Genomic DNA, 27,691 nt, shown 5'->3' on the forward strand with positions numbered 1-27,691 from the left:
AAAGCATCATGTATTTAACTCACCTTTTGTAGCAGTTCTTAGAATTGTCATATCTGTGTATAAAGAGGAACAAGAAGGCAAAAATTCCTTCTTCAGCACCATGGCTTCAATCCGCAGTGAATAGCTGAAAAATAGAAAGTAGAACTGTAGAATTTGACATTGTTGATCTAAAAACCTTGGTCCGCAAAGAACAATGATGGGCGATCCTTACTTTGGCACCTGAATTAGGCAGTGCAGAAAGGAGTCTGCCAGAGACAGCTTGGCCACGTCTCCACTGAACGCTTTTAGTTTCTTTATCTAAAAGACAAATGGAAAAGGCGGTCAAGCAAAAAAGGACAGATGATTAAAATGCAACATTTTTTTAAATTTCATCTTAACCCTCCTACACTGTTGGTGGGAATGTAAATCGGTACAACCACTATGGAGAACAGTATGAAGGTTCCTTAAAAAACTAAAAATAGAACTACCACATGATCCAGCAATCCCACTCCTGGGCATCCAGCCAGACAAAAGTCTAATTCAAAAGGATACATGAACCCCTACAAACTATGTTCATAGCTGCATTATTCACAACAGCCAACCCAAATATCCATCAATAGAGGAATGGATAAAGAAGATGTGTACACACACACACACACACACACACACACACACAATGGAATACTACTCAGCCATAAAAAGGAACAAAAGAATGCCATTTGCAGCACCATGGATGGACCTAGAAATTATCATACTAAGTGAAATCAGAGAAAGACAAATATCATATGGTATCACTTATATGTAGAATCTAATTTTTAAAAATGATGCGAGTGAACATATTTACAAAACAGAAACAGACTCACAGATTTTGAAAAGAAACCTTCAGCTACCAAAGAGGAAATGTGGTGGGGGGAGAAATAAATTAGGAGTTTAACATTTACACACGACTATATATAAAATAAATAACCAACAAGGACCTACTGCATAGCACAGGGACCTCTACTCAACATTCTGTAATAGCCTATATGGGAAAAGGATCTGAAAAAGAGTGAATATATGTGTGTATGTAACTGAATCACTTTGCTATACACCTGAAACACAACATTATAAATCAACTGTACTCCAATAAAATTAAATACAAATTAAAAAAGAAATTTCTTCTTAGGATTTCTTTAGGAAAATAAGGATTTCAGGGCTAAATTCAAATTAATAAAAAGGTAGACCAAAGATAGAAAAGGAAATCATCACATCTACTTATTTAAAAGAAAAAAAAAAAAACAAGCAAATCAGGGAGAGGACAGTCGTGTCACCTATGCGGGTATAAACAGAGAACTGGAGCTACTAGAATCCTCAGGGAGGTTACTAAAGGGCGATGGAAGAAGGATAAGTCCGAAAGGATGAAAATATTCTGTGCAATGTTCTCTCTCTTTCTCTCATGGCTACACCTGTGGCACATGGAAGTTCCAGGGCCAGGAATCAAACTCGAGCTGCAGCTGTGACCTATGCTGCAGCTGCGGCAATGCAGGAGCCTTAACCTGCTGCGCCACAACAGGAAGGCCAATAAAAATGTTCTCTTATAACTGGGAAGGGAGCTAACTGTTTGGAATAAGAAAAGAGATGGGATAGTCATTAGACGAGAGTCTGAGTCATAAATGAAAAGATCTTATTATTTTGTGTGTTTTGGATATAAGATCCTCAGACTGGGGCAGGGAGGGAGTCCAACAGAGATCCTTTTAAGGTCAAGGCCCCCTTCACACACACCAGCTTCATAGGAAGGGAGGGTCCTATGTGGAGATACGTGCACATTAGTTCTCCAGAGGGGAGATAAAAAGGAAAACGGCTTCAACAACTGAAAGATCCATGTCAAGATATCCCCCGTGAAAAAAAAGGTAATAAAACAGTGTGTACACTAGGATCCCACTTCTGTAAATTAAGAAAAGACGTGTCTACTACACTCTGATGCTCCACACACATACTGCAAACGCAGGAACAAGACAACCTAGGTGTGTACGCCAGGTGATGGGATCATTGTCATTGCCATTTATTTCTGCTGCCTTTTTTTTTTTTTTTTTTTTTGTCTTTTTAGGGTCCCACCCCAGGCATATGGAAGTTCCCAGGCTAGGGGTCATATCAGAGCTGCCTCTGTGACCTACACCACAGCCACAGCAACGCCAGATCCTTAACTTACTGAGTGAGGCCAGGGATTGAACCTGAGTCCTCATGGATACCAGTTGGATTTGCTATCACTGAGCCACAAAGGGAACTCCCTCCGCTGCTGGTTTTTATTTCCTAAAATGCCCACAATGAACATTTACTATTTTTGTAAAGGGTTAACCTAAACTAAAAGTTATTAAACACACAAGTATTCCTTTAACTGTAGCCAAAAAAAAAAAAAAAGCATTCCTATATAGGAATGCAGCCAAACAGCTCGCAAATAGGGATGGAAGCAAAGAGAAAAGCTCTCAAACTGCATCAGAGTGGAAGGCATGGCTTCCTCACATAGAAATCTGGATCAACCCAATGGTAAAAACATGTTGTAATAGAGAGTCTTCAAACAAAAACACTTCATGGTCAGTAGTTCCTTGAGACTGCTAGAGTTTGTAATAACCTACAAGGGGAAAGGAATCTAAAAAACCATATATATATATATATATATGTATATATATATATATATATATACACACACACACACACACTACACAAATATTCCATATTTGTATATAATTATACAAATAATTGTATAAAACATTATATATGTATATATTAAATATCATACATATATGTAGATATATATAAACGAAATACCCACTGTACACCTGAAACTAACACAACATTGTAAATCAACTATACTTCAAATTAAAAAAAAAAAAAGACTGTGAGAGTAAAGCTGACAGTCTACCTAAGCATTTATCACTTTCTGTTGTTGGGGGGGGTTGTTTGTTGTTGTTTTGGGGTTGTTGTTTTTTTTTTGTTGGAGCCTGAAGCATTTGGGACTTCCTGGGCCAGGGATTGAACCTGCATCACAGGAGTGATAATGCTGAACCCTTAGCCATTAGGCCACCAGGGAACTCTCACTTTGTTATTTTCTTAAACTTTCTCTCTTCTATCCCCCAGGTTATTTTATGTGCCTGGAAAAATAACATAATTTTTAAACCTCTTGAAAAATAGGAATTAACAGTTCAAAAACACAGAAGAGGGTGTACCTGCAAAGATACACAAACGAAAATATCTGCAACAATTAAAAATGGAACAGCACAGGTGCACAGCCTGGTATTAAGTCCAAGCCTTGGAGCTCCCACCATGGTGCATGGGTTAAGAACCCCACTGCAGTGGCTTAGGTGGACACAGAGGTGCAGGTCTGATCCCCTGGCCAGTGCAGTGGGTTAAAGGGTCTGGCGTTGCAGCAAGAAAAAAAAGGTCTGGATCTTAAGACTACATACACCCCACCCCTCACAGGCAGAAAATAGCCATTTATAGAATAGCACTATATCCCCTACCTTTAGGGCCTTGAAGTGAATGTCCCATTGTTAGCTTTACTAAATTTAAGGGCAGATGGAACTTCTGGATCAGCTAAACCCAGACTCGCGTCTGGTTTCTGAGCTCAGAAAGCCACAGGGTGAATTCTGCTCCCTTCTGAACTGGAGTCTGACGATTCACCATATATGGGCAGGGGCAGAGGGGCTGGCGTTTTATAAGACCACATATGTCGCATGGGCCAAGCTTCTGAGAAGCACTGCACAGTTTCTTGCCTGAAGCATGAGAACAGGTCAGGCTAAGGACACTTGGTAGAGATTTCTATTAAACATGTGCTGAACTGTCACGAACAGTGATTAATCGTCTTCACGTCTATAATGAGGGAAAAATGTTTATGGAGTTCAAGAGAATGGTGATACTAAAGATAGCATTTGATTTACACGCTCTGTGTATAGTTCTTAATTCTATTTCAAAATGAGATTTATGTTCATTAAGAGGGATTACAGTGCCTTCACAGTGAGAGAGGTAGAAAAGAGAGGTGGACAAACCCTGTAATTATTAGGCATTTTCATCATCATCAAAAAGCATTTATCAAACGTTGTTAGGCATCGTTTTCTTGGCTGAGCCAAGGGACTCTCATTATGAACTGGCTGAGCCTGGTTTCTGTCCTAACAGCCAACAGCGTACTTCCTGAGACTCATGCTTTCCAAGGGCCAGGCCTCCTTCATCCCATCTAATTCCACTCACATGGCCTTGGGACGACAGGGCTTCCCAGCAGCAAACCCGCCCAACCCGAGACCATGGGCTGCCTCCTCTCCCAGGCACAGAGGGAACAACCAAGGTAAGAATGAGGTGGTAAAAATGTCAGAGGAGGTAACTCAACCAGCTTCTGGAGAACAGGAATTCCACCTCCAGCCCTGTAGCCCCGAAGCTGAGCCAGAGGTAGGGTACCAGCGCCAACGGAGGGCAGGGCTCCCTTCTCAAGCCCCCTCTCAGGGCCCTGGACAGGGAGAACACTTTGACTTCTGGCTCTACCTTCTCCCTCTACAAGATTTTATTTTATTTCTTTTTTCTTTTATGGCTGCACTCGCGGCATATGGAGGTTCCCAGGCTAGGGGTCGAATCGAAGCTGTAGCCACTGGTCTACACCACAGCCACAGCAATGGCATTTCCAAGCAGCGTCTGTGACTTTCGCTGAAGCTTGTGGCAACACTGGATCCCTAACCCAGCCACAACGGGAACTCCTCCCTCCACAAGTGTTAATCACGAGCTGGAGGCAAGACCAACAAACATGCCAGATCAAAGCTTTGTGGTGAAGGGCAGAGAACTCCTGAAAACAAGTTAACCTGGGGTTAGCCTGTCAGCAGAGAATGCAGGGGAGACAGGGCCGTTTCCGTTCCTCATGGCCGTTGATGGCATTATTCTGAGTGACATGTGCTCACACTGGTGCTTGGTAAGAACAGAGGTGATGCAAGGCTGGGAGCCCAGCTCAGTGCCAGGCGGGGTTTGGGGACCCTTTGCCCTTCGTTCCTGGAGGGAGATGGTGGAGAGCAGCCGAAGGAACAGCTCTGGGGTCAGACGACCCAGGGTTCTTGGCCACCGCCCTCGACGGCCAAGGTCACGCGGCACTAAACCAGCAGCATCTAAGCTGTGTGGGCCGCAGCTTCTCCCCTGCTGAATGAGGAATATCTTGTAATGTCACTGGAGGGTTAAATGGGAAGAAAAATATAGAAGATAACCACGGTGATGACCTGTTGACTTTGTGTGCCGGGCACTGGCCAAGCACTCCATCGCCTCTGGCCCCATCCAGTGCCTGGAACATGGGGCATTCAATGACCGCTCAGACCCTCCCCGCGCTGCAAATGAGCACAGGATGGTAACTCACAGGCTTAGGAACGGGCAGTTATATGGTGATGTGTTTATTAGCATATTTCTGCCACATCCCTAAACCTCTCTCGCTTGGCCCTGCCTCTTCCTTAGCTTTTTCTCCATCCTCCACCTTCCACCCAGGACGCCAGGGTCGGCCCTGGGTCTGGGTGGGACCAGAGGCCACCTAGCAGTCACTGCAGAGCCAGGGCATCCCTGCGGTGGCCTGGGTCAGGAGGTGGTGCCTGGCACACCTCCCCTGCGGGGGCTTAGGGAGGGGCCCCCAGCAGCCCTGGAGATGGGCAGGGTGTTCCTGCCCAAGGAAGCTCCCAGTGCAGTGGGAGGGTGTGGCGAGCCGAGGCCCGGAGTCAGTACTGTAAACAAGCTGCAGTGTGACGGAGCCTGGCAGATGTTCAGATGAGGATGACCTGCCACAGAAGGGTGATGGCTGGGTCCAGGGTCTGGGAAGGCAGGGCAGGGTCCCCGGCCAAGGCTGCAACCTCAGCAGGATGGGGCGAGGGGGGGATGCAGTCAGCAAACTGCCTGGGGTGGGGGTGGGGTGCCTCCAGCTCTCAGGGCAGCAGTGGGGTGGGTTTTAGTCATCACACAACTGAAAAAACAGGGTTCTTTACAACAGGAGAGGTTCGACAGCTACGTGCTTCTCTGAAAGCTCCCTGGTTTTCCTGGCCTTCGCACTCTCTAATCACTTCTGACTTTTCAGAAATGAAGATCTTAAGGAAACCATAATTAACCTCCACCCTCTTCATGGCATGAAGTCGGCAGCCTCCCTCGTGCTTAACCTGAATTTCGTGGGAAATTTAGAGCCTCCGTGAGGACTGGCTGCAGAGCCGTCCTAAGGAGGAGGCACGAAAAATGCCCATGCAGGAAGATTTCCAGAGCAACTAAGTCTTTTTTTAAACTCAGTTCATTCAACAGCATCCATCCTACTAAAAGATTCTGAGAACACGCTGAAATGAACACAATACTACAAATCAATGATACTTTAATTTTTAAAAAAAGATTATGGGATGCCCATTCTTTAAGGAGTGTTCAAGAAAAAAACAAACACACAAAAGATTAAGGAGTGCTCACTCTATAGCATCCAGGGTAAATTTAGATCTAATATACCTTTCCCTGAACTCTTTAAGACCCTTTCCTAACATTAATAAATGCCATTAGTTAATCTTGGCTTTGGTAAGTTATCATTAATTTGCAAACAGAAAACCTGACGTGCAGAGAACAGCTCAGGTTACCTAGGATATCCAGTTATTCACTGAGGCTCTCAGTTTGGCACTGCAAGTTTATCACCGACAGAGAAGAAAAAGCACAAATATGTTATTATATTACTAAATATAAATTGTGTCTGGGAAGACAAGTGGGATCAGAGATGGAGGAATCAGCAGTATGTGTAAAAGGGTAACTTACACTTTTTACCCTATAAGACTCTTGGTTTACACGCATATGTAGTCATGTAATTTCTTTTTCTTTCTTTCTTTTTTTTTTTTTTTTTTTTTTGTCTTTTTAGAGCTGTACCCAGAGCATAAGGGTTTTCCCAGGCTAGGGGTCAAATTGCAGCCACAGCTGCCAGCTGCAGCCACAGCCACACTGGATCTGAGCCACGTCTGCGACCTACACCACAGCCCACAGCAACACTGGATCTTTAACCCACTGAGTGAGGTCAGGGATCAAACCCGCATTCTCGTGGATACTAGTCGGATTCGTTTCTGCTGCTTCACGATGGGAACTTCCTATTCACATAATTTCTTACTGAGTTTTTGCAAGGATCACTTCTTCAGAAATAAAAGACAATGTCACAATGCTGGAAGTTTTTACAAAACTGTTTTCCTTTTTTTTTTATCCTATCAGGGTAACCATTCAAAAATTCTGTTAATTCAGTCCAAACAAAAAAAAAATTAATTACTGTATATATACTGTGGCACTATATTGCTATCATAGCAGTCTCCACCTTTTAGTCAATATCTAGACAACAGTTATTAACAATTTACCTACCTCTCCAGTTTTTAGAGCATCTTTATTCAAAAGCGGTTTATTCCTTTTGTTAAAAAAAAAAAAAAAGGTGTATGTATTATGAAACAACCCTGGGTACACCCTAGCCAAAGAACGTCCTTAGATGACGGAAAAGAGAACTGGGAAAGAGAACTAACATTTATGGTGCCAAGTACCATGTGAGATGCATAACTCGGGTTTAATTATCTCTGCAATCCCAATGATGTAAGCATCATTAGCCTCATTTTGCAGGTGAGGAAACTAAAGTTCATAGGACTTAAGAAACTGGCCCAACTTTCTCAATTAAGGGAAGAACCCCAATTTATTTTTGATTATTACTATGAACATATATATATTTTTTGACCCATGGCAAGCAGAAGTTCCCTGGACAAAGAACAAACCTGAGCCACAGCAGTGATCTGAGCCACAGCAGTGACAATGCCAGGAGTCCTTAACCACTAGGCCACCAGGAACTCCAAGAGCTCCAATTTAAACGCAGGTTCTCTAACTCCATATCCCATATCCTTTCACCTGGGTAACTTTTTACTGTTACAAGAGAGACAACAGTAACACTGGCTCTGGGTAGGCGAGTGCCCTTCCCCAGTGAGTTCTGACATTCCTAAAAATATTAAGCTCATATTATCACTCCTAACATCTAAAACTCACGCCCCACATTCCTTACCTCCTCTGACTCTGGCAGAAGCTTAAGAAATTCTCGCAATGTCTCCGATCCATAATGCTCACTCTTTCCCTGATGAATATCTTCCACAATGGATGGAGGAGACCTTGAAAAGACAAGTGTCAGATTCCATCTCACGTTGGCTGGAGTGCCAAAGAAACGCAAGCCGGTGGAAATGAAAACAAATCACCTCCACCCTCCTTTCCATCCTGCGCCCCAGGATGGGCAGCAATCCTAGCTGCCCCTCGGCTGGGTTAAGCAGGGAGCCCTGCTCCACCAGTGGGCCCTTCCCCCAACAAACCATCCTCTGGTGTCTCTGAGAGACCACAAAGCAACAACAGATCTGCAGACCCTCCCAAAGCCAGAGTTCTCTCCTCTCAGAACATGTGAACTGAACCACTGCTTGACTCACCCTCCACCCTCCCCTGACCAGCTAACACCACAGATGCCCTTAGAAATTCCCTGACCTGTCAGGCTTGAATGGATTGCCCCAAAGCAACTCTCTCTGAACCCCAAGACACCAGATTATGTTTTGTTTTTTGTTGTTGTTGCCTTTCAGGGCCACAACCATGGCATATGGAAGTTCTCAGACTAGGGATCCAATCGGAACTGCAGCTGCCGACCACAGCCACAGCTGCAGCAAGACAGGATCTGAGCCACATCCGTAAATTACACCACAGCTCATGGCAACGCTGGATCCTTAACCCAGTGATCAAGGCCAGGGATCGAACCCACATCCTCATGGATACTAGTTGGATTTGTTTCCACTGAACCACAAGGGGAACTCCCAGATTATGTTTTTATGAAGGAAAATAGCAGAAAGGGACACACACTTGGAGAGGCATCAAGTGCTGTGTCTACAAACAGTCTGAAGGTTTGAAGAACGAACTTTCCCTCGTTAGAATCTGTGTTTCAGCTCATACCCACAGACCGAGGCTGACAGCAGGGACATGACTAAAGTTTCAAAGGTGTGCAAAAATCTTACTTCTTAAATTGCTTAAGAAATATCCCAATGTTCATGCTCCGTTTTGCATCCAAGATAGTAATCTGGAAGAAAAAAGAGAGAGAGAGAGACATGTAAGATCACTAAAGTACAAACAACAAGAGTTGGAGGAAGGAAGAGAATTAAAACCTATGAAAATACAACACCAATTTTAACGTAGAAGAGAATTTAAGAGATCTGTAAGAGAATTTAATGTATAAGAAAATTTAAATTCCCAATTTTAAATTTGGTGACTGACACAACTAATACAGCTTCATGAAGATAAAATATTTTCGTCTCTCCAAACTTTCTGTAATGACATACTTCTTGAATGGTAATAATTACATGTCTGTCTTAATATTGTATAATTTTAAATAAGCTATGTTAAAATTTTCTAAATTTTGCATTTCCTCTTAGAACAGTATAGCCCACATTTAAAAGCCCCGATTTGGGAATAGACATCTTAGCATATCGAGAATCACATGAGCTTTGAACTCTGAAGATCTGCAGAGTGAGTCCCAACCTTGATTTAAGGATGTAAAAGGACCATCACTGCTATTTTCAGGAATGTAATAAAATTCTTACTATTTTTCTAAAGGAAAAATTTATTCTCACTGAAAAAGAATACATAAGCCCAATAGCCCCTTCAGGAGGAGATAAGAAAGTGTCCTACACTTTACTTATTCAGAAATTACATAGAAAACTCTTGTGTTCTGTTTCACCAAGTCTAAGATGCTTATGTTTTTGGCATGTGAACATGTTCTGGAATCAGGATATGTCTTACAACTTATGGATCTTTTTTTTTTTTTTTTTTTTTTTTTTTTGTCTTTTTAGGGCCGCACCCACACTATATGGAGGTTCCCAGTCTAGGGGTCGAATCAGAGCTGTAGCTGCCGGCCTACAGCAGAGCCACAGCAACGCCAGATCCGAGCTGCGTCTGTGACCTACACCACAGCTCATGGCAACGCCGGATCCTTAACCCACTGAGCGAGGCCAGGGATCGAACCTGCAATCTCATGGTTCTTAGTCAGATTCGTTTCTGCTGTGCCACAATGGGAACTTCTATGGATCATTTTTTATTTAAGAAATATGGGAGTTCCCGTCGTGGCGCAGTGGTTAACGAATCCGACTAGGAACCATGAGGTTGCGGGTTCGGTCCCTGCCCTTGCGCAGTGGGTTAACGATCCGGCGTTGCCGTGAGCTGTGGTGTAGGTTGCAGACGCGGCTCGGATCCCACGTTGCTGTGGCTCTGGCGTAGGCCGGTGGCTACAGCTCCGATTCAACCCCTAGCCTGGGAACCTCCATATGCCGCGGGAGCGGCCCAAGAAATAGCAACAACAACAACAACAACAAAAAAAAAAAAAAAAAAAAAAAAAAGGAAATATGGTGGCTATTCCAATGCACCATCCAAACCCAGGTTTTTTGTTTGTTTGTTTGTTTTGCCACACCCACAGCATATGGAAGCTCCCCAGGACAGGGCCTGAATCTGAGCTGTAGCTTCAACCTACACCACAGCAGTGCCACCAGATCCTTAACCCACTGCACTGGGCTGGGATCGAACCCTTACCTCCAGAGTGACTGAACCCCTGCAGTCGAATTCTTAACCTACTGTACCACAGTGGGAACTCCCAAACCCATATTTTGGCTGTAGTGGATTTAAGCAGTTCAAAATTATGGTGGTCTCCTCTTACCTACAGTTTCACATTTCACATTTTCAGTTACCCTCGGTTAACCAAAAATATTATATGGAAAATTCCAGAAACAAACAATTCATGAGTTTTAAATTCTGCACTGTTCTGAGCAGAGTGATGAAATCTCACATCTCGAGCTGTGAGTCATTCCTCAGCCCAGCACGTCCCGCCCATTATCATTCAGTAGCCACCTTGGTTACTGAGTTATTGTCATGGTGTCACAGTGCTGGTGCTCAAGTGACCTGGCTTTTACTTGGTAATGGCCCCAAAGCACAAGAGCAGTGATGCTGGTGACACGGATATGCCAACTGTGAAAGTGAAACTTCTCGATAAGGAAAAAAATCAAGTGCTGAGGTTGCTGAGACTGACGGTAAGCACGAATCGTCTACCCAGGAAACTGTGAAGACAGGAAAGACTCATGTGCCAGTTGTGCTGCTGCACCTCAAACTGCACAAACTAGAGCCACGGTGAGTGACAAGGGCTCCGTTAGGACGGAAAAGGCAGTACATTTGTACCATACGCTATTTTTCGAGAAAGACCGCGGCCACATAAACTTTTTTTTTTTTTTTTGCTTTTTCGGGCTGCACCCGTGGCATATGAAGGTTCCCAGGCTGTGGGTCGAATCGGAGCTACAGCTGCCAGCCACAGCCACAGCCACAGCAGCACAGGATCCCAGCTATATCTGCGACCTACACCACAGCTCAAGGCAACGCCAGATCCTTAACCCACTGAGCAAGGCCAGGGATGGAACTCACAACCTTGTGGATACTAGTCAGATTCATTTCTGCTGCACCACAATGGGAACTCCTAACTTTAATTATTATTGAATGAAATAAAAATTAGTATTCTAAAGCAAATCCAGGAAAATTTAAACATGAAAATTTTTCTCTGCCCTTTGGCTTCCTCTCTCCCCTCTGCGGTGCACGGTGTATCGCATTACGCATCAACCAAACCTCCCCATCGGCAGAAATACTTGCAGACCATAAAGAGCAATATTCTCCTGGCATCAGCAAGATAACTTCTTACGAGATAACCTGCCTTCTTAATCTTGTAAGAGGCCACCAGGACCTATGACCCACTACTGGCTTTGTACGGGTAGATCCAGATGGTGTAAACTGTCAATGATATGTCATTTAGGGTACACAAAAATTTATAGAACTGTGCTTTGACCTCCAATGGGCGGAACAGTTCTCAGAACTTTCCGAGGGGCTGTTCCTGGGTTATAATCCTCAATTTGGCTCAAATAAAATATTCCATTTCTTTCTTAGGTCGACTAATTTTTGTTCATTGATAAACTATCATTGTTCTATTTTTTTATTCCATAGCGTTGTTCATCTCTTACTGTGCCTAGCTGATAAATTAAGCTTTATCAGAGTTATGTATGCATCAAAAAAAAAAACACACAGTACAGATCTTCCTTGACTTCTAAACCCAATGTAAACTGAAAATATCAAAAATGCATTTAGTGCATCTAACCTCCCTATCACAGCATAGCCCAGCCTGCTTTAAATGTGTTCAGAACCTTTGCATCAGCTTGCAGGTGGGCAAATTCATCTCACACAAAGCCCGTTTTATTCTAAAGTGTTGAACATCATGGAGTTCTCTTGTGGTGCAGTGGGTTAAGGATCTGGTGTTGTCACTGCAGCGGCTTGGGTCACTGCTGTGGCACGGGTTCGATCCCTGGCCTAGGAACTTCCACATGCCACAGGCACAGCCAAAAAAATAAAAAAAAAAAAGAACATCTCATGTAGGTTCTTGAATACTGTACTGAAAGTGGAAAACAGAAAGTCAATGTGTCCCTTGTTTATTCGTGATCATGTGGCTGACTAGCGGCTGCTGTCCAGCATCAGAAGAGGGGACTGTACCGCAAACAGTTAGCTGGGAAAAGCTCAAAACTCAAACTCCTGGTGGTCGAGTGGTTAGGATTCAGCACTTTCACTGCTGCCGCCTGGGTTCAACCCCTGGTCAGGAACTGAGATCCCACATCGAGCCACTGCACGCCAAGGCCAGAAGACAAAAAAAAAAAAAAAAAAAAAAAAAAAGCCAAAACCAAACCAAAACCTCTCAACATCCCAAGTACAGATTATACTGAATATCTATTGCTTTCACACCATCGTCAAGTTGAAAAATCTTAAACAGAGCCATCACAGACAGGGGACTATCCATGATTTCAGGCATCCACTGGCAATCTTGGAACAGATCCCCAGCAGATAAGGAAGAACTACTCTAATAATTTGAAAGAGTCTTATCAGATCAGACATTAGACAGAATTTTTGTTCGGGTGGGGGTAGGTGTTGTGAAACGCAGAGCCATGTCTTTGGAAGTAAACATCCAGAATAACAGAGGAAAGATAACTTATAAGTCTGCAAATTTCCGCACTTGTTTTTTGCAAAAGGGAGCCTAGCTAAAATAGGAATGTGGCTATAATGCTCTTCCTTTCCAAATGTGGGTGGTTCATGGTGAACAAAAAAGCATCAGGTTTCAGATTAAATTCCTGATCTCTGGGCCTGTTTCTAAGGTTATAAGAAGCAGCAAGACTGTTAACCAAAGTTAATGGGACTTCCCGGCTACAAGGTTAAACTTTTACAAGAGTATGGCTGCCTTCCTTTGAAGACGAATCTTAAACAATCATGTTATTTACTATCCTAGGGCTTTATTTCATGTTAACACAATCACCTGCCAGCCATAAAATAAACTCCCTAGCTAAAAGGGCAGGTTCCTTACTAGAATCCTAACTAACCCTGATGACAGGCCAAGTTCAGTGTGAAGGGAGGAGAGGAGAAGGGGGCGAAAGAAAGAGGGAGAATAAAACGTCTTCAACTTAACATCCTTCAAGAGGAATGCTCAGACCAAAAAGAAGACTCTAAAGTTAAGACAGCAAACTCTAGGCTTATTATAATTCACAAATTAAAAAGCCACAAACAAGAGCATGCGCACTAATCTGGCTACATACATATCTGAAGCGCTTTCTCTGTACTCCTACTAAAAATGGGGAAAAAACTTCTTTTACATTTCTTTCATTAAATTACCACCTCCTGCTATATTTAACCCTGATGACAGCACCCTCCCCACCCCCATATCCCAAGGCCCACCCTCATCCACTTCACCCCTCAACCCCCTGGAACTCTTGGGTACTCAGATCCACAGCTACTGTTGCTGGAAAAGTGATGGAGAAATTACTCTTATTGTTCCTGTTTGACAGATAAGGAATCTGAGCTTCGGAGGTATCATTTTATACCTTCCCCAAAGCAATATTGAACTGGAATGCTCCTAGGTTGGTCTGATTCCCGTTCACTCTAGTTCCTTTCAACATCGCTGAGGATACAGGATACAGGAGGAGCCACCATTCCCCACCAGTCCAGTTTTCACGATAGGATGTTTCTCCAGGATCGGGGGCTGATCTGGAGAGAGCCATCCACAGAGTCCACTGGTGACCCAGAGCTGTCTCTATGGGATGAAGGACAAGACCCAGGTTGTCACCAGCTATGACGGGTGCCAGGAGCTGAGCTCTGGGCCGCCAGGGGCAGAACTTCAGGCTCAGCACAGATGGAGGACACGCCTAGGGCAGCAGCGGTCTGCACCCCCTGAAGCAAGGCTGCAGAGGAGGATCACTGATTTAAAAGAACCCAGCAATATTCCCAAGGGAAAACCTGGGCTGGCCATCGTCCCTGGGCACCTCAAGGAGAAAACAAAACCCAGCGCCTCCTGCAAACCACAGGAAAATGAGACAGCTGATAATGCGGCAGGGGCAATGCCCATGTCACCTGGCATCCTCAGCTCTGCCCGCCACAGGCAGGTGCCCTCACCTAGTGCATCATACTCAGCCTTCTAAAGCTGTCGTCCTTTTAATGAGGGTTATCACTACACATGTAAATTAGCTTATCTTTCTCCCCAAAGGCTTGTGGTCTCTGTCTCCAGCCGGCGGGCAGCTCAGAAACCCGAGCTCTAGGGCTGGTGCTGCTTTGAGTCACCGGCAGGCGAGCACTCCTGTATTTGTCCTGCCTGGGCTGAAACAAATGGCCCCAAGGACAGGGGTGAGCGGACCCGGCCCCCTCCCTCCCCGCCACTTCAATCAATCCCTATCTACTTTGCTGGATACCACAGGCCTGCCGAGGCAGGTACGCCCGGCGTGTACAGAGCTCGTGACTTTCCCATTAAAGGCCCATGAAGGCTTACGCCATCCCTGGCCCGCAGGGGAGTGGAAATCTCAGGCAAAGCACTCAGCTGGTCCCATCCCATCCTGAGGATGCTCCACCAGCCATAGGGACAGGGGGCCGGGCTCAAACAGCAGGGCTCGGTGCTCAGGGAAGTGAATGGCCACACACACACAGCTCTTTGTTAAACCTCCAAATGAGCCCTCTACCTTCTTCTACAAATCCTGTACTTTTCATCCACTATCCATGCACTACAAAATCTGCCTGCCCTATTCATTAAAGGAAGGAATTTCTTTTAAAAAAAGATTTTTTTTTTTCTTTTAGGGCCGCACCTGGGGCATATAGAAGTTCCCAGGCGAGGGGTGGAATCGGAGCTGCAGCTGCCAGCCTACACCACAGCCACAGCAATGCCAGATCCGAGCCGTGGCTGTGACCCGTGACATAGCTTGTGGCAACACTGGATTCTTAACCCACCGAGCGGCAATGGGAAACTCCAAAAGGAGAATTTCTATTTTTTAAAAAGGAAGAATTTATTTTGAAAAGGGAATGGGAAAAAAAAGGTTTTCTTTTTTGAAGTTACAGTAAAATACACATACGAGATACCACCTTCATTTTTCAGTATACAGTTCAGGGACGTTCAGTCATTCACACTGCTGTCTAACCATGGCCACCACCATCCATCTCCAGAACCCTTCATCTTGCAAAACTATCACTCTGTCCCCATGAAACACTAACTCCCCATCGCCCTTGCCCACCCCAGCAGCCTCCTTTCCTACTTTCTGTCTTGGTGAGTCTGACTACTCTGGGGACTTCGTGTAGGTGAAATCACGCAGTACGTGTCCTTTGGTGACTGATTGATTTCACTTAGCCTAAGGTCCTCAAGGTAAAAGAAGAGATGTTTAAACTACCTTTGTTCCAATTTGTCAAAAGAAGTTTCCTTACCTAAATAACACTAAGTAATAGTTATTTCAATCCTATGTCAAATCCGAAAAGCAAAATTTAAAGTCTTCCTGTATCCTATAATACAGATGAACTTGTCAAGTTTTGATGCTTTTTCATTCCTTTTAATTTGTGGTTGGCTGTCCATTGGGAAATGTCCCTCTCCCACCCCAAAGGGAAAAAAATCAAAGCCCTACTGAAGCTTTTTTTTTTTTTTTTTTCCTTTCAAATATATTTCCAATTCTCTACCTAGTTCCATAGTTTTGGACTAAGCATGTCTCAAAATTCTAGAACATTCTGGGACCGCAACACCAGTTGACAAAGAATGGCCGACACCTGAATCGCCATGTGGGAGAATAACATCGCTTTTCATAAATTTAGAAAAACCAATCTTCTTGCCATCTTTCCTTCCTCTCTCTTTCCCGTCCTGTCTTGTTCTAATAAGTGATTTTAATCATTTCTTTTGTGGTATAATGAATTAAATTCATTGTCATATTACTGCAGATACCATCGTGAGTGGCCTCAAGTGTTTCAACATTTGTGTTTTTTTTCAGTTTTCTCTTTTTTTTTTCATTTTTTCATTTCATTGACAAAATTGTAAGATATTTGAGGTACATGTCATGGTGGTTTGACATCTGTACACATTGCTTACATGTATATATTCCCTCACCTAATCAACATATTTATCTTTTTTCCTTTTTTTTTTTTTTTTTTTTTTTGGTGAGAACAGTAAAGTTCCACTCTCTTAGCAAATTTCAATGATAGAATGCAGTGTTATCCATTTCCTCCCCCACCCCCCACCCCTGGCCGCCCCGAGGCATATGGAAGTTCCCAGGCCACGGATCAGATGCAAGCCAGAGCTGCAGCAACACCAGATCTTCAACCCACTGGACCAGGCATTATCAACTACAGTCTCCAGGTTTCACATTCCCTCCTCAGACCTCCTCCATCTTTTTTTTTTTTTTTTTTTTTTGTCTTTTTGCCATTTCTTGGACTGCACCCGCAGCATATGGAGGTTCCCAGGCTAGAGGTCGAATCAGAGCTGTAGCCGCCGTCCTACACCACAGCCACAGCAACTCAGGATCTGGGCGGCGTCTGCAACCTACACCACAGCTCACAGCAACACCAGATCCTTAACCCACTGAGCAAGGCCAGGGATCGAACCCACAACCTCATGGTTCCTAGTCAGATTCATTAACCACTGTGCCACAAGGGGAACTCCACAGACCTCCTCTCCATCTTATTTTGACCTATCATACTGATGCCTTCCCTCCCTCGGTTCGGTTCTGTCAGCTCAGTTGTCTTTACTCTCTTTGGAAGACACCAATATGAGGATCACCCCCCACTTAGGAGCATTTCGGCTTCTATAGGAACCAAGCACATCCCCAACCAACCAGCTGGAGGAGCTGAGGAGCAGCGGGAACAGATGGACAGGGGACTTCTTGAGGGTGAGATCAGTGAATTCCGAAAAGAAGGTGGGGTTTGAGTTGAATCTCTTTATTATTATCCCCAGTCATAGTCTTTGTTATTTTCAAGTACTTTATTATAATTATTATTGTAACCTCTGTAGCCTCTTCCAGTCAATTTTTAGTTAACAAAGACTCAAGGATAGTATTTCAAAACCTTTGCTCCCTTACTCCATGTTCTAATGTACTTAAAATAGTAAGCTTACCTAAAATGGTGAGTTCTTCCTAAATTCAGCCATTCCCAAACCCAGCTCTTTCCTATTTCCCAGTAACTTCTTCCCTCAGAGGGTAATGGGACTTATTTGTAATGCTTTATAAGCCCTTTAAAGTTGGAACCAACCGCATAATGACAGGCCATTTCTGCAGGAGGTTATTACATTTCAAGGGGACATAATCTGATCCTTGGCACGTTTGAGACTCCAGAATTACGAGCTGTGCAGCAACAGACTGGAAAGCCACATTCAGGCTCAAGATGGGTTCCTTGGCTGAACGGTCCACAGTTTTAACCCTGAACTCCACTTACTACAGAGTAAATTGTAAGATCTACTTTCGGTCCGTGATAGACTATCACTCTGCTGTGCTGTAACTTCTTCAGAAGAAAATCTAGGTGTTCCCACTGCGTGCGGCACAGTCAGTTAAGAATCTAACTGCAGTGGCTCAGGTTGCTGCAGAGGCACGGGTTCGAACCCTGGCCCAGTGAGATGGGTTACTGATCCGGTGTTGTCACAGATGTGTCAGGCCGCACCTGTGGCTTAGATTCAATCCCTGGCCTGGGAACTTCCATAAGCTTTGGGTGCAGCCATAAAAAGTTTAAAATTGTTAAACTTTTTTTTAAAAAAAGAAGAAAATAGCCTGTATTATTTCCTTCCACCAAAAAATAAAGTATATACAGTATTTCTGGTCATGCTGGAGATAGATAGCATGAAAAATGGAAACTAACTCTGGATAACCTGCTGTTATTCAATGATATTATCTAATATGCACTCAAATCCATCTACCTACACTACTTATCCTACCTGAGTGCTGAAGAGTTGAAGAGTCAGATTATCATATGATACACAGTCACGGTGATTTAATTTCTCTTTCTAGACTCTCTGGCAAGGACCTAGGTGTGCTAAAACTAAAGATGTCTGCACACCCATATTCACGGCAGCATCATTCATATTCACAGCCCAAGTGTCCACCAACCGATGACGGGATAAAGCAAGTGTGTTATACATTCCACGGAATATTACTGAGCCTTAAAATTCTGACACCTGATACCACATGGATGAACTTTGAAGACACTGTGCTGAGTGAAACAGTCCAGTCACAAAAAGACAGCTACTGTGTGAGGTCCCTAGAGGCGTCAGATTCACAGAAATGGGAAGTAGAAGGGTAGCTGCCAGGGGTTGGAGGGAGGGGGGAAGGGGAATTAGTATTTAATGGGGACAGAGGTTCAGTTTTACAAGATGCAAAGACATCTGTAGATGGATGGTGACAGTGGTTGTACAACAATGTGGATGTTTCTAGGACGCTGAATTGCTCGCTTAAAAATGGTTAAGGGTGGAGTTCCCATTGTGGCTCAGCGGAAATGAATCCGACTAGCATCCATGAGGACGCAGGCTTGATCCCTGGCCTCACTCAGTGGGTTAAGGATCTGGTGCTGCTGTGAGCTGTAGTGTAGGTCACAGACGTGAGTTGCTGTGGCTGTGGTGTAGGCTGGCAGCTACAGCTCTGATTCGACCCCTAGCCTGGGAACTTCCATATGCCACAAGTACAGCCCCAAAAAGCAGAGAAAGAAAGAAAGAGAGAGAGAGAGAGAGAGAGAGAGAGAGAGAGAGAGAGAGAGAAAGAAAGAAAGAAAGAAAGAAAGAAAGAAAGAAAGAAAGAAAGAAAGAAAGAAAGAAAGAAAGAAAGAAAGAAAAGGAAGGAAGGAAGGAAGAGCGGGCTCTGAATAAAGGAAAGAGCAGGGAAAGCCATGTTCAGCACATTAGGGCTCTGAGAAGGCCTTGAAAGACTTCCTCTCAAATCATGTCACCACCTACACCTAATTCCAATCCTAGGAGTCTTTGATTTTATAATAAATTGACTATTGGCCTTTTCAAGAGGGGGCTGTACTGCCAACTCCAAGGGCCCCCAAGTGAATTCCTGAGCCAGACAGAAAAGAGCTCAAGAATTCAATAATGCAGAGAGCAGCTCCTTCACTCCAGAGCCCTGCCCACCCTCTTATCTAGTCAGCTCCATCTTTGACCTAATTTTCTCTGCTCCTTTGCAACAGATTAAAAAATGATGCATTTCCATTGCCCATTGTGGTTGTTGGGGGGAGAGTAGCATTCTTTTCTTTTAACCTCTGCTTTCCTAATTGTCTCTTTGAGCAAGAAGAGGTTCCTTAATTTACTTTCAGTACAGATTCTAAACAGAGAGTACTTACAAATGCAACTTTTGACACAGGCTCTATAATGTATAGAAAATGTATAGAAACTGTAATATAGAGAGAAACTGTAGCTCTAAGGCCATGATTTCATTTAACTTCTTATAATTTGCTAGCTAGATTTTTTTTTTTTCTGCATCCACAGCATATGAAAGGTCCTGACTAGGGATCGAACCTGCGCCACAGCAGTGACTCGAGATATAGCAGTGATGATGCTGGATCCTTAACTGCTAGGCCATCAGGGAGCTCTCACCAGCTTTACATATTCCCCAAAGTAACACTGTTAGTGTTCACTGGAAACGTGCTTCCTAGAAAATCTGTCTGAAAATAGCTTTATGCTTTGGCTCTCTGGAATCTCCGTTCCAACAACGGCCAAAATTTAAGTCAGAGATCCGAGGAATGAAGACCACCTCGAAACACTTGTGGAAAGAAAACTGGAGGGAAAAATAAGATAAAAGTCTAAGGATGTCCATCATTTAATGATGTAATTTAATAAAAGGCACTGTGTCTCAGAAAGCTCCAGTTAATCTCAGATACCTGCGTTCGGGAGCTCAGTTTTCGATTCCAGTCAAGAGGAACAGTACCGAACTTCAGCAGAACTGCTCCGCCAGGGGAAACGGCAGCAGATGTGCGAGAGGCAGGGCAGTGCTGGGAGGCCACCGAGCGAGGCCCCACATAGCATGTTCTCCGCATGAGGTCATGATCCTCCGGGACGTCTGGGAGGATACAGCTCGCACGCGCCCTCCACTTTTTTGCTACTCAGCTCAAGTGCATCATCTAAGGCCCCTTCTATCCATTCCCGGGCACAGTCACTTGCATTATCTCATTTCTCAGTGATGTGGGCAGGTTTTGAAACAAGCACGACACCCCCAAACACAAAACAGCGCCGTGTGGGGAGGGTTAGCCCTCGGAGGTCCATGCTTACCTCTTCTCTGGCCTCCCTGAAGGACGAATTTAAAGGGCCCCCTCTCCTAGAAGGGGAGGACTTGGCACTCTCTTCTTGCTGCCCAAACAGCTCCTCGATGGTCTTTGTGTCAATTTGGTAGTGATGCTGCTGCCTGGCTGCCAAGGTCCAGATGTTGGTTTTGCCCCGAACTTGCTCCTCGGGAATGGTTTTCCAAAAAAAGCTTCTCATCCGCTTTTTCTTACCAAGGTGGCTGTAGCCGTTCAGGTGAGAAGGTGGCGGTAGTCCTGGGGGGGGAGGGGGGACCGGAGGCCCCCCAGGCAGAGGCGGGGGAGGGGGAGGGGGAGGAGCAGGAGGAAACCCTGCCCCTGAGTATGGACATGGTGGAGGAGGAGGGGGTGGAGGAGGAGAGGGTGGTGGCGGCGTTTGCCCGATCATGAATCCAGCGGCCGGGGCGATATTCCCATTTCCTTTATCGCTGACCGAGGAGACACAATTCATAACGTGCATAGTACTGTTGCCGTCTAAGGAGATAATTTCTTGACCTTGGGGAAGCAGGCACAGACATCAAACTTGGGTCATACTTGTCCGCCCGCTAGTCGGCCACCAGAGGACAGGCAACTGTGTGGTGTGTCATCTTCCAAACCTACAAAGATAAAACTTTAAAATCAGAGCAGGAAAACACTGCCATGCTCCCCATTCCCCTTCCCAGGCTAGTGCTCGTCCTCCTGGAGTAGGTGGATATTAAAATCACTGAGGAGCACCACATCCAAAAGAGAATTTAACAGGGCTAATGCTTTTCTAAAGGCGAACCAAGTCTTACTACCTAGGGAGGTTGCCAATGCAGCAGCGATAAATCCAACTTGGAGACCTTCCACTCATCAATAAAACACATATTTATTGAGAATGCACAATGGGTTCAGCAAGTATTGCTCGCTTTATGAATAAGCAGCTTGTTCATTAAGTGGCTTGTTTTCTTTGGGCAACGGATCCCCAAGCCCTGGTGAAATTACCCAAATGGCTGAGGTCTTAGTGACTCTGCCTTTCTCCAGTAGAGACATGTCCCCTGCCAACTGGAGGGGTCAAAGGACCTCCTCCACCCTGCACAGAAGAGGCAGGGCACTTGGGGATGATAAAATCACGGCCAAGCTCACTTCCCTGGAGTCACGGCCACCATATTGCCTCCACACTGGGTGATGCCGCTTCCGCGCAAATAGAGAAAAGAATGCCAGACATGAAGGTGAAAGGTTCCAGCTCTAAGTCAAGAAAAGTCACTGCACCCCACTAGACTTGGGCCTTCTCATCGGTAAAATGAGGAGGTTGGGACTGACCTCCACTATGGCTTCAGATACGATCGGAAGCCATCTGGAAACCACTAGATCTTCTCCCTGCCCCTTCTGCTTCTTTGGTGACACAATTAGCAGAGAAAGCACATGCCAGGCGAGCCACACCTGCCACATGTCTCCTCTTTATCCACGTGGCCACTGACTTATTTCGGTGGCTTGTTGAAATTTAAATGTTTGTTTTTGGTTTGGGTTTCTGTGAACCTGATGTGAAAAGAGGGGTCAAAACATCGAACATTTATTCAGATATGAGGACAGGGAAGTGGGGATGTAGAAAGCAGGGCTCCCACGCCGACTCTGTGGGAGTGTGAAAAGGGGGCTGTTTGGTCCAGGTCTTGAGGTGTCACATAGGGCAGCTTTTTAGACTGGACTTCTGAGGGTAATGATCCTACTGCAGCATTATTGTTCAAAGCTCACTCACACTTACACACGTTCATCAAACGATACAGGATTCTACAGGAGTAAATGGTCCCATATCACTAATTTAAATATTGCAAGATGCTTTATTCAGGATCAGACATAAGAGGCAGGGTTGCCTTGGGAGTCAGAGTGGAGACGCCAAAAACAGACTGCTTTCCCTCAGATTCCAGTCCTGCTACTTCTTTAGAAGTGAGGTGAGGTAGGTTAATTAACCTACGTTTCACATCCTCGTCTGTAACATAAGGCTACACCATTCCATTGGTCTGTATAAGAATAAATGCACTCAGGGAGCTCCCTGGTGGTCTAGTGGCTAGGACTGGGTGCTTTCCCTGCTGTGGCCCAGGTTTGATCCCTGGTCTGGGAACTGAGATCCCACAGGAAGCTGCTGCAAGCTGGGGCCAAAAATAAGTTAAAATTAAAATTAAAAATTAAAAAAAAAAAGAATGAGCTTGTACACGTACACCTTTACGAAGATGCCTGGTATCTAGCTGGCTGTTATTAACATCTGGTGTCATATATGCACATACGATTTCGCTTTGTTTACACAGGTGCTACGTTAGCTTTAAGGTATGTCGTGGGCTTGCAGGTAAAATGCTAAGTTACCCTTGGCAACCAGAAACATACCTTTAATATTTCCAGTCTGTTTTCTAGGTTACTGGTTTGTGAGCTTTGTCCTTTTACACTACTCATCAGTGATTATATCTCTACAAGAACATTTTAATGAAGCATTTAAATATTTAAGCTCTGAAAATTATATAAGGGTAGAAAACAGCATTTCCAGCTATTAACTGGATTTTTTTTTCCAGCATTTTAACCACTTACATCAGTGACATGAAGTATATTCACAGTGTTGTGTGGCCATTACCATGGGATAATTTTTTAGAAAATAAAACCAAAAATATTTATCCAAGCTAACTGATAGCTCACCTGAGATGCAACTAGCTTTTAAACGGAGTTTTCATAATTATCATTAGGGGCATAACTACGCTGTTTTCAGAGTTGGCATCCCTAAAGCAAATGACTCACTGTCAATTACAGTTTATAGTTATATTTGAACTCTTCTCAAGACCGTACAGGTATTCTTGGCTGTTTAACCTTACATATTTTAAAATGTGTCTGTACATAAAATATCTCATGTATAGAAGAATTGCTAATCCTCCAATTCACCTTCAATTCTAAATATGCTGACTTGTTTATAGATTATCCCTGTTAAGAACAATGATAAGCTAAAAAAAAAAGTCTTCATCCTAGAAAGCAATCATTCATTCAGTGCTATGTAAGTATATGCACAGCTGTGCCGTTGAACCTCACATAGCAAATGCAGAGATACTAAGAAAGAGCAAGAAAGACTATGCCCTATGCCCTCAGAGGTCAGGCAACAACACTGTCTTCTAATACCAGGGGGTATGAGTCCTTTTGCGTATAGTCTGTTTCGCAGAGGAAGTACTAGATTAAAGCTTGTCAGAGTAAAAAGTGACACGCATTAGCTATGCCTCAGCAGGATTCTAACCACTGCCCCATCTTGAGAAAGAATGTTATTTTAGAAAGTTAAAGGAACAAAGGAAAATTTACAACATTGTTCCTGGTATGTTGTCTGGCTAATTTTTTCCCAGGGTAACAGACAAGGATCCTAGGCCCCCAACAGCTTCTCATGAATAAGTTCTTCAGCAATGATTAGCTAAGATGCTAATGCTTTTTACTACAAGCCTCAATAGGGCTTTGATAGGGCCTCCCCCTTGGGCCAGGATTTCCAATGACAAAGAGATGGCAGGAAAAAGAGAGCGCGGACAGACATTCTAACCCTTTCCACAGTCTCGCGAGATGTTAAAACCGAGGCTACACAAGGGGCATTTGATTTACTATGGCACTGTCCGTAGTAAAGACGCAAACGCACACTGCCAAGTATGCCAAGAACACAGGCGCTGCTGCAGCCGCAAAGACACAGCAGGCAGTTGCATGCAGGACAACGGAATTAGCCTTAGGCTCTATCTGGAAAACGTCAAGTGCCTCATCAATCTCCCCCAGGGCAAACAGGGACAGGCTAGGATTTAACATCTCACCTACTGGTTGGGGACCTCAGCGGGAGGGAGGCCTGCTGCTAAGGCTGACAAATGCCCAGCCCAGAGTAAATTGTAGAGCTGTCACCTAAGTCTCTAAAGGTGAGAACTTCCCTTCAAGTCCGCTAATCATGACGCATCAGGGGTGAGTCTGAGTGAAGGACCCTCCCCGGGAGGCTGTGACCTTGTACCTAGGCTTTAGCTGATCAGCAAGCAAATAATCTTAGAATGAGAATGTTTATAAGGGTCTTCAAAGCAGCCCTCGGCCCGCCCTAAACTCTCTTGCCTAAACATCCAGTGTTACTTTACTCCGATGTCAGAAACATCGCTGGAGCTCTATCCTCTTGAAGGGAGTGGGTGGGAGAGAAGAAAGCCCCAAGTATGCTTTACTTCACAGTGTATCAGGTAGGAAAACGCCAGAGATTTCTGGAAAGAGGGGTAGTGGGGCCTTGTTGCTCAGCTGGTCAACAATACTCAAAAGTAAACACCAAGGAAAACCCGCTAGGGAAAAAACCTCTCCCCTGTGACATGTGTCACAGGTGAGGTGGGAGCAGGAAAGGCTGGTCCACACCCATCTCATGACAAACGGGGGCACAGCGAGCCGGGTGTGGAGGGATGAGGCAGAGAAATAGGAGGTCCTGTTTTACTTGGCGGGGAGTGGGGGGAGTGGGGAAAGTACTGGGAAACCCAATCTATGGAATTTTTTGCTCTCCACCAACTCATCAGGAGCAGGCTCCTCCCTACCACCATCTATCAAAATCTTTCTTGATTATGAAACGCAGAATGTCAACCACACAGTCGAACCAGAGCTGGCACTATCCCACTCCTCACCCTGGCACTCCTGCCAGCGGTGAAAGAACCCAAGACGGTTTCCAGGCCGCGCGTTTAACCTGCCGCACAACGTAAACAGTCCACAGACGCCCCGGAGGCAGCGCAACACCCTGAGGGCAGAGAAAGAACGCCTGGTTGTGAATGTGCATTTTCAGTTTCTCTCAAGGTCCCCAAACCAAGAAGAAGAAAAAAAAAAAGCAAACGGAGCTCCAAGAGATGCTCTAGAGAGAGGGAAGGGAGCGCGCGACTCAGTCCAGGAGGACAGCTGTGGTTCAGGAGAGGGGGTCACGGAGGGCCGAACACTAGGGGCAGTTTCTGGGCAAATGTATGTTTGACTCTTGGGTCCCGCAGGCATTCGGCGCGGGGGACGCCGCGGGCACACTGTCTTTCACAAAGTCTGGGCGCTCAGCGCCTTCCTTGGTTTTTGCTCTGGAGAGCTGTCCACCGCGTCCTTTCGCTCCCAACCCCCCGTCCCGCCCCAGCCACTCACCAAAGCGCCACCGGCTCGGCCGCACCAAAGGCTGGTAAGGCGCCACGGCCGCCCGAGTCCCCGGGGAGTTCTCGGCCGCGGGCGGCAGCAGCAGAGGGACGCGGGTGGCTGTCCCCGGCGGCTCCAGCGCGTCCTTATCTGGGCGGCGGCCGGAGGGGTGAGGGAGCGGGTGCGGGTGCGCGGCGCAGATAAACGCCCACACGCGCCGCGCAGGCTCCGCGGCGGGGCAAGGCCGCCGCCCGCCGCGGGGACACGCGGGGCCACAGGGCGGACGCCCGGGCACCGCCGGACCCTCCGTCTCCCGGGAGCGCTGAACGCGCGCAGGTTCGCCTGCAGAAGCGACGGGAGAGGCCGCACCAGCTCGCCCCTCCCCGGCCCCCGCGGGGTCGCCTGCCCCGCCCCTTGCTCCCCCGCCTCTCCCCGCCCATCCCTGGGGCCCCGCCCCCTCCTCGGGGGCCTCGGTGCCAGGCTTCCCCAAGCGGACGGAGGGGGCTCACGAGGGAAGGTGTCGCTGGGCTTGAAACCAAAGGGGGGTGGTCTCCCGGTTTGCGGGCTCCGCCCCCTCCTCGAGACTCCGCCACGACACCAACCCACGTCTGGGGTCAGGGTCCCCGGAGCCTCCCGGCCGCAGTGCGGATCAGCCAAAGACAGCCGGGAGGAGCCGGCGAGAAAAACTCAGAGGGGAGACTCCTGGTGTTTGGTCGGAGGATTAAACCGAGAGCCTGCTGTCCCCAGCAGGGCGCCGAGGCAGCTGGAGGTGACCCGCCCTCCCAACCCGCTGCCTGACTAAACTTCCACAAGCGAGGGGAGCAACTTCTAACCTGAACTCGGCACGGCCAGAGTGAATGTGCCAGAGCGAGCGCCTCCTTGTCCTCTGTCCGCATCACCTGGACGCGGTCCTGACCAGCCCAGCACCCACTGTCAGGAGGGGCAAGTCGCGGCTTCCCGCTCTCTGGGGACCCCGGTGCCCCGCCCCCAGTTGCGCGCTCCTGGACGCAGTCTGGCAGCTAAATCTAACTCAGATTTAACCCAGAGGCGCTCTCTGTATGTGGGTCCATACAGAAGCGTCTTCGTCTCAAGGGGCCGATCACTGTCCTCTGCGGCCGGGGGAGTGCAGCTGCCAAAGCCAGGGGAGCTCAAACATCCCCAGCCCACCCGGTGAGGCTCTAAGGCAGCCGCAGCTCCCCACCCTGGCCGATCTCTGCCCCGGCCCTCCCGAGCCTAGAAATCTCTGATCCCTGGGACCCCCGAGCAGCGATCGCCCTGCCTGGGCCTCAGGACTCACTCACCCGCGGCGGGCGCTCCCCGCGCTCTCCTCGCCCCCAACCGCCCGCGGTTTCCCCGCGCTGCCGCCGCCTCCTCTCGGGTCGCAGCAGCTCGGGCTGCCCGGGACTGCGAGGGGGCAGGGCGGCGCGGGGCGGGGCGCAGCCGCTGCCTCAGGTAACAATGCTGCAGACCAGGCTGCTAACAGCGCCAGCTGCAAAGGGCAGCACGCCCTTTCCTGCTCGGCCCTTCCTCCCTCCCTCCTTCGAGCGCCCACGTCGGCGCTGCGGCGCTTACCTCCACCTGCGCGGGGCCCCGAGAGCCTGGAAGCCGCCACCCGGCACGCGGCCGCCCGCACCCGAAGGCTTGCGCGGCGCAGGACAGTCGGCCACCGAAGAAAGTGGGGGCGGCGGGGGACAGAGATGTACAGACTGTGAAGAAAAGGCAGGCGTCCTCGTGGAACCAGCCAGGGGAGGCGCCAAGCTGGATCTGAACCCGCAAGTGCCTCCACAAAGGAGCCTCTGCGGCAGCCGCCCCGCCACCCTCCCCTGCGCACACGCGCGCACACACGCACACTCATGCACGTTCAAACCCCGCGCGCGCACACAGATGCGCGCCAGGCCACCTGCCCAACGCACTTGTTTCTCCCTGGAGCAAGAGGCAGCTCCTGGGTGACCTGTCCCAGCCCGCATGGCCGAGTCCCAGCCTGGCCAAGGCTTCCCAAAGGTCAGTT

The 27,691-nt window shown here is 46.7% G+C and overlaps 1 protein-coding gene across 4 annotated transcripts in view; it reads right to left on the reverse strand.

Moving 5' to 3' along the window:
* FHDC1 (FH2 domain containing 1) overlaps positions 1-27,449 on the reverse strand; it is a 45,111-nt gene extending 17,662 nt beyond the window's left edge. The window contains exons 1-6 of one of the 4 annotated variants that reach the window (XM_084972626.1): positions 27,256-27,449; positions 20,576-21,200; positions 8,991-9,052; positions 8,009-8,111; positions 212-297; positions 24-124 (exon numbers count right to left, since the gene is read on the reverse strand). In XM_084972626.1, the coding sequence (XP_084828752.1) occupies positions 24-124; positions 212-297; positions 8,009-8,111; positions 8,991-9,052; positions 20,576-21,064 (841 nt within the window). In that variant the 5' untranslated portion in view covers positions 21,065-21,200; positions 27,256-27,449. Of the gene's footprint in view, positions 1-23; positions 125-211; positions 298-8,008; positions 8,112-8,990; positions 9,053-20,575; positions 21,201-25,695; positions 26,049-26,516; positions 27,090-27,255 lie in introns of those variants that run through there. The other 3 variants (XM_084972627.1, XM_084972628.1, XM_021101499.2) reach the window with 3 other exon arrangements.
* Between the last annotated feature and the right edge of the window lie 242 nt (positions 27,450-27,691).

The sequence above is a fragment of the Sus scrofa genome, chromosome 8, assembly GCF_054392235.1.
Source record: "Sus scrofa isolate SSC_HxYL_T2T_F1_AM1 chromosome 8, Sscrofa_HxYL_maternal_Yorkshire_Landrace_v2.0, whole genome shotgun sequence".
Taxonomy (NCBI): Eukaryota; Metazoa; Chordata; class Mammalia; order Artiodactyla; family Suidae; genus Sus; species Sus scrofa.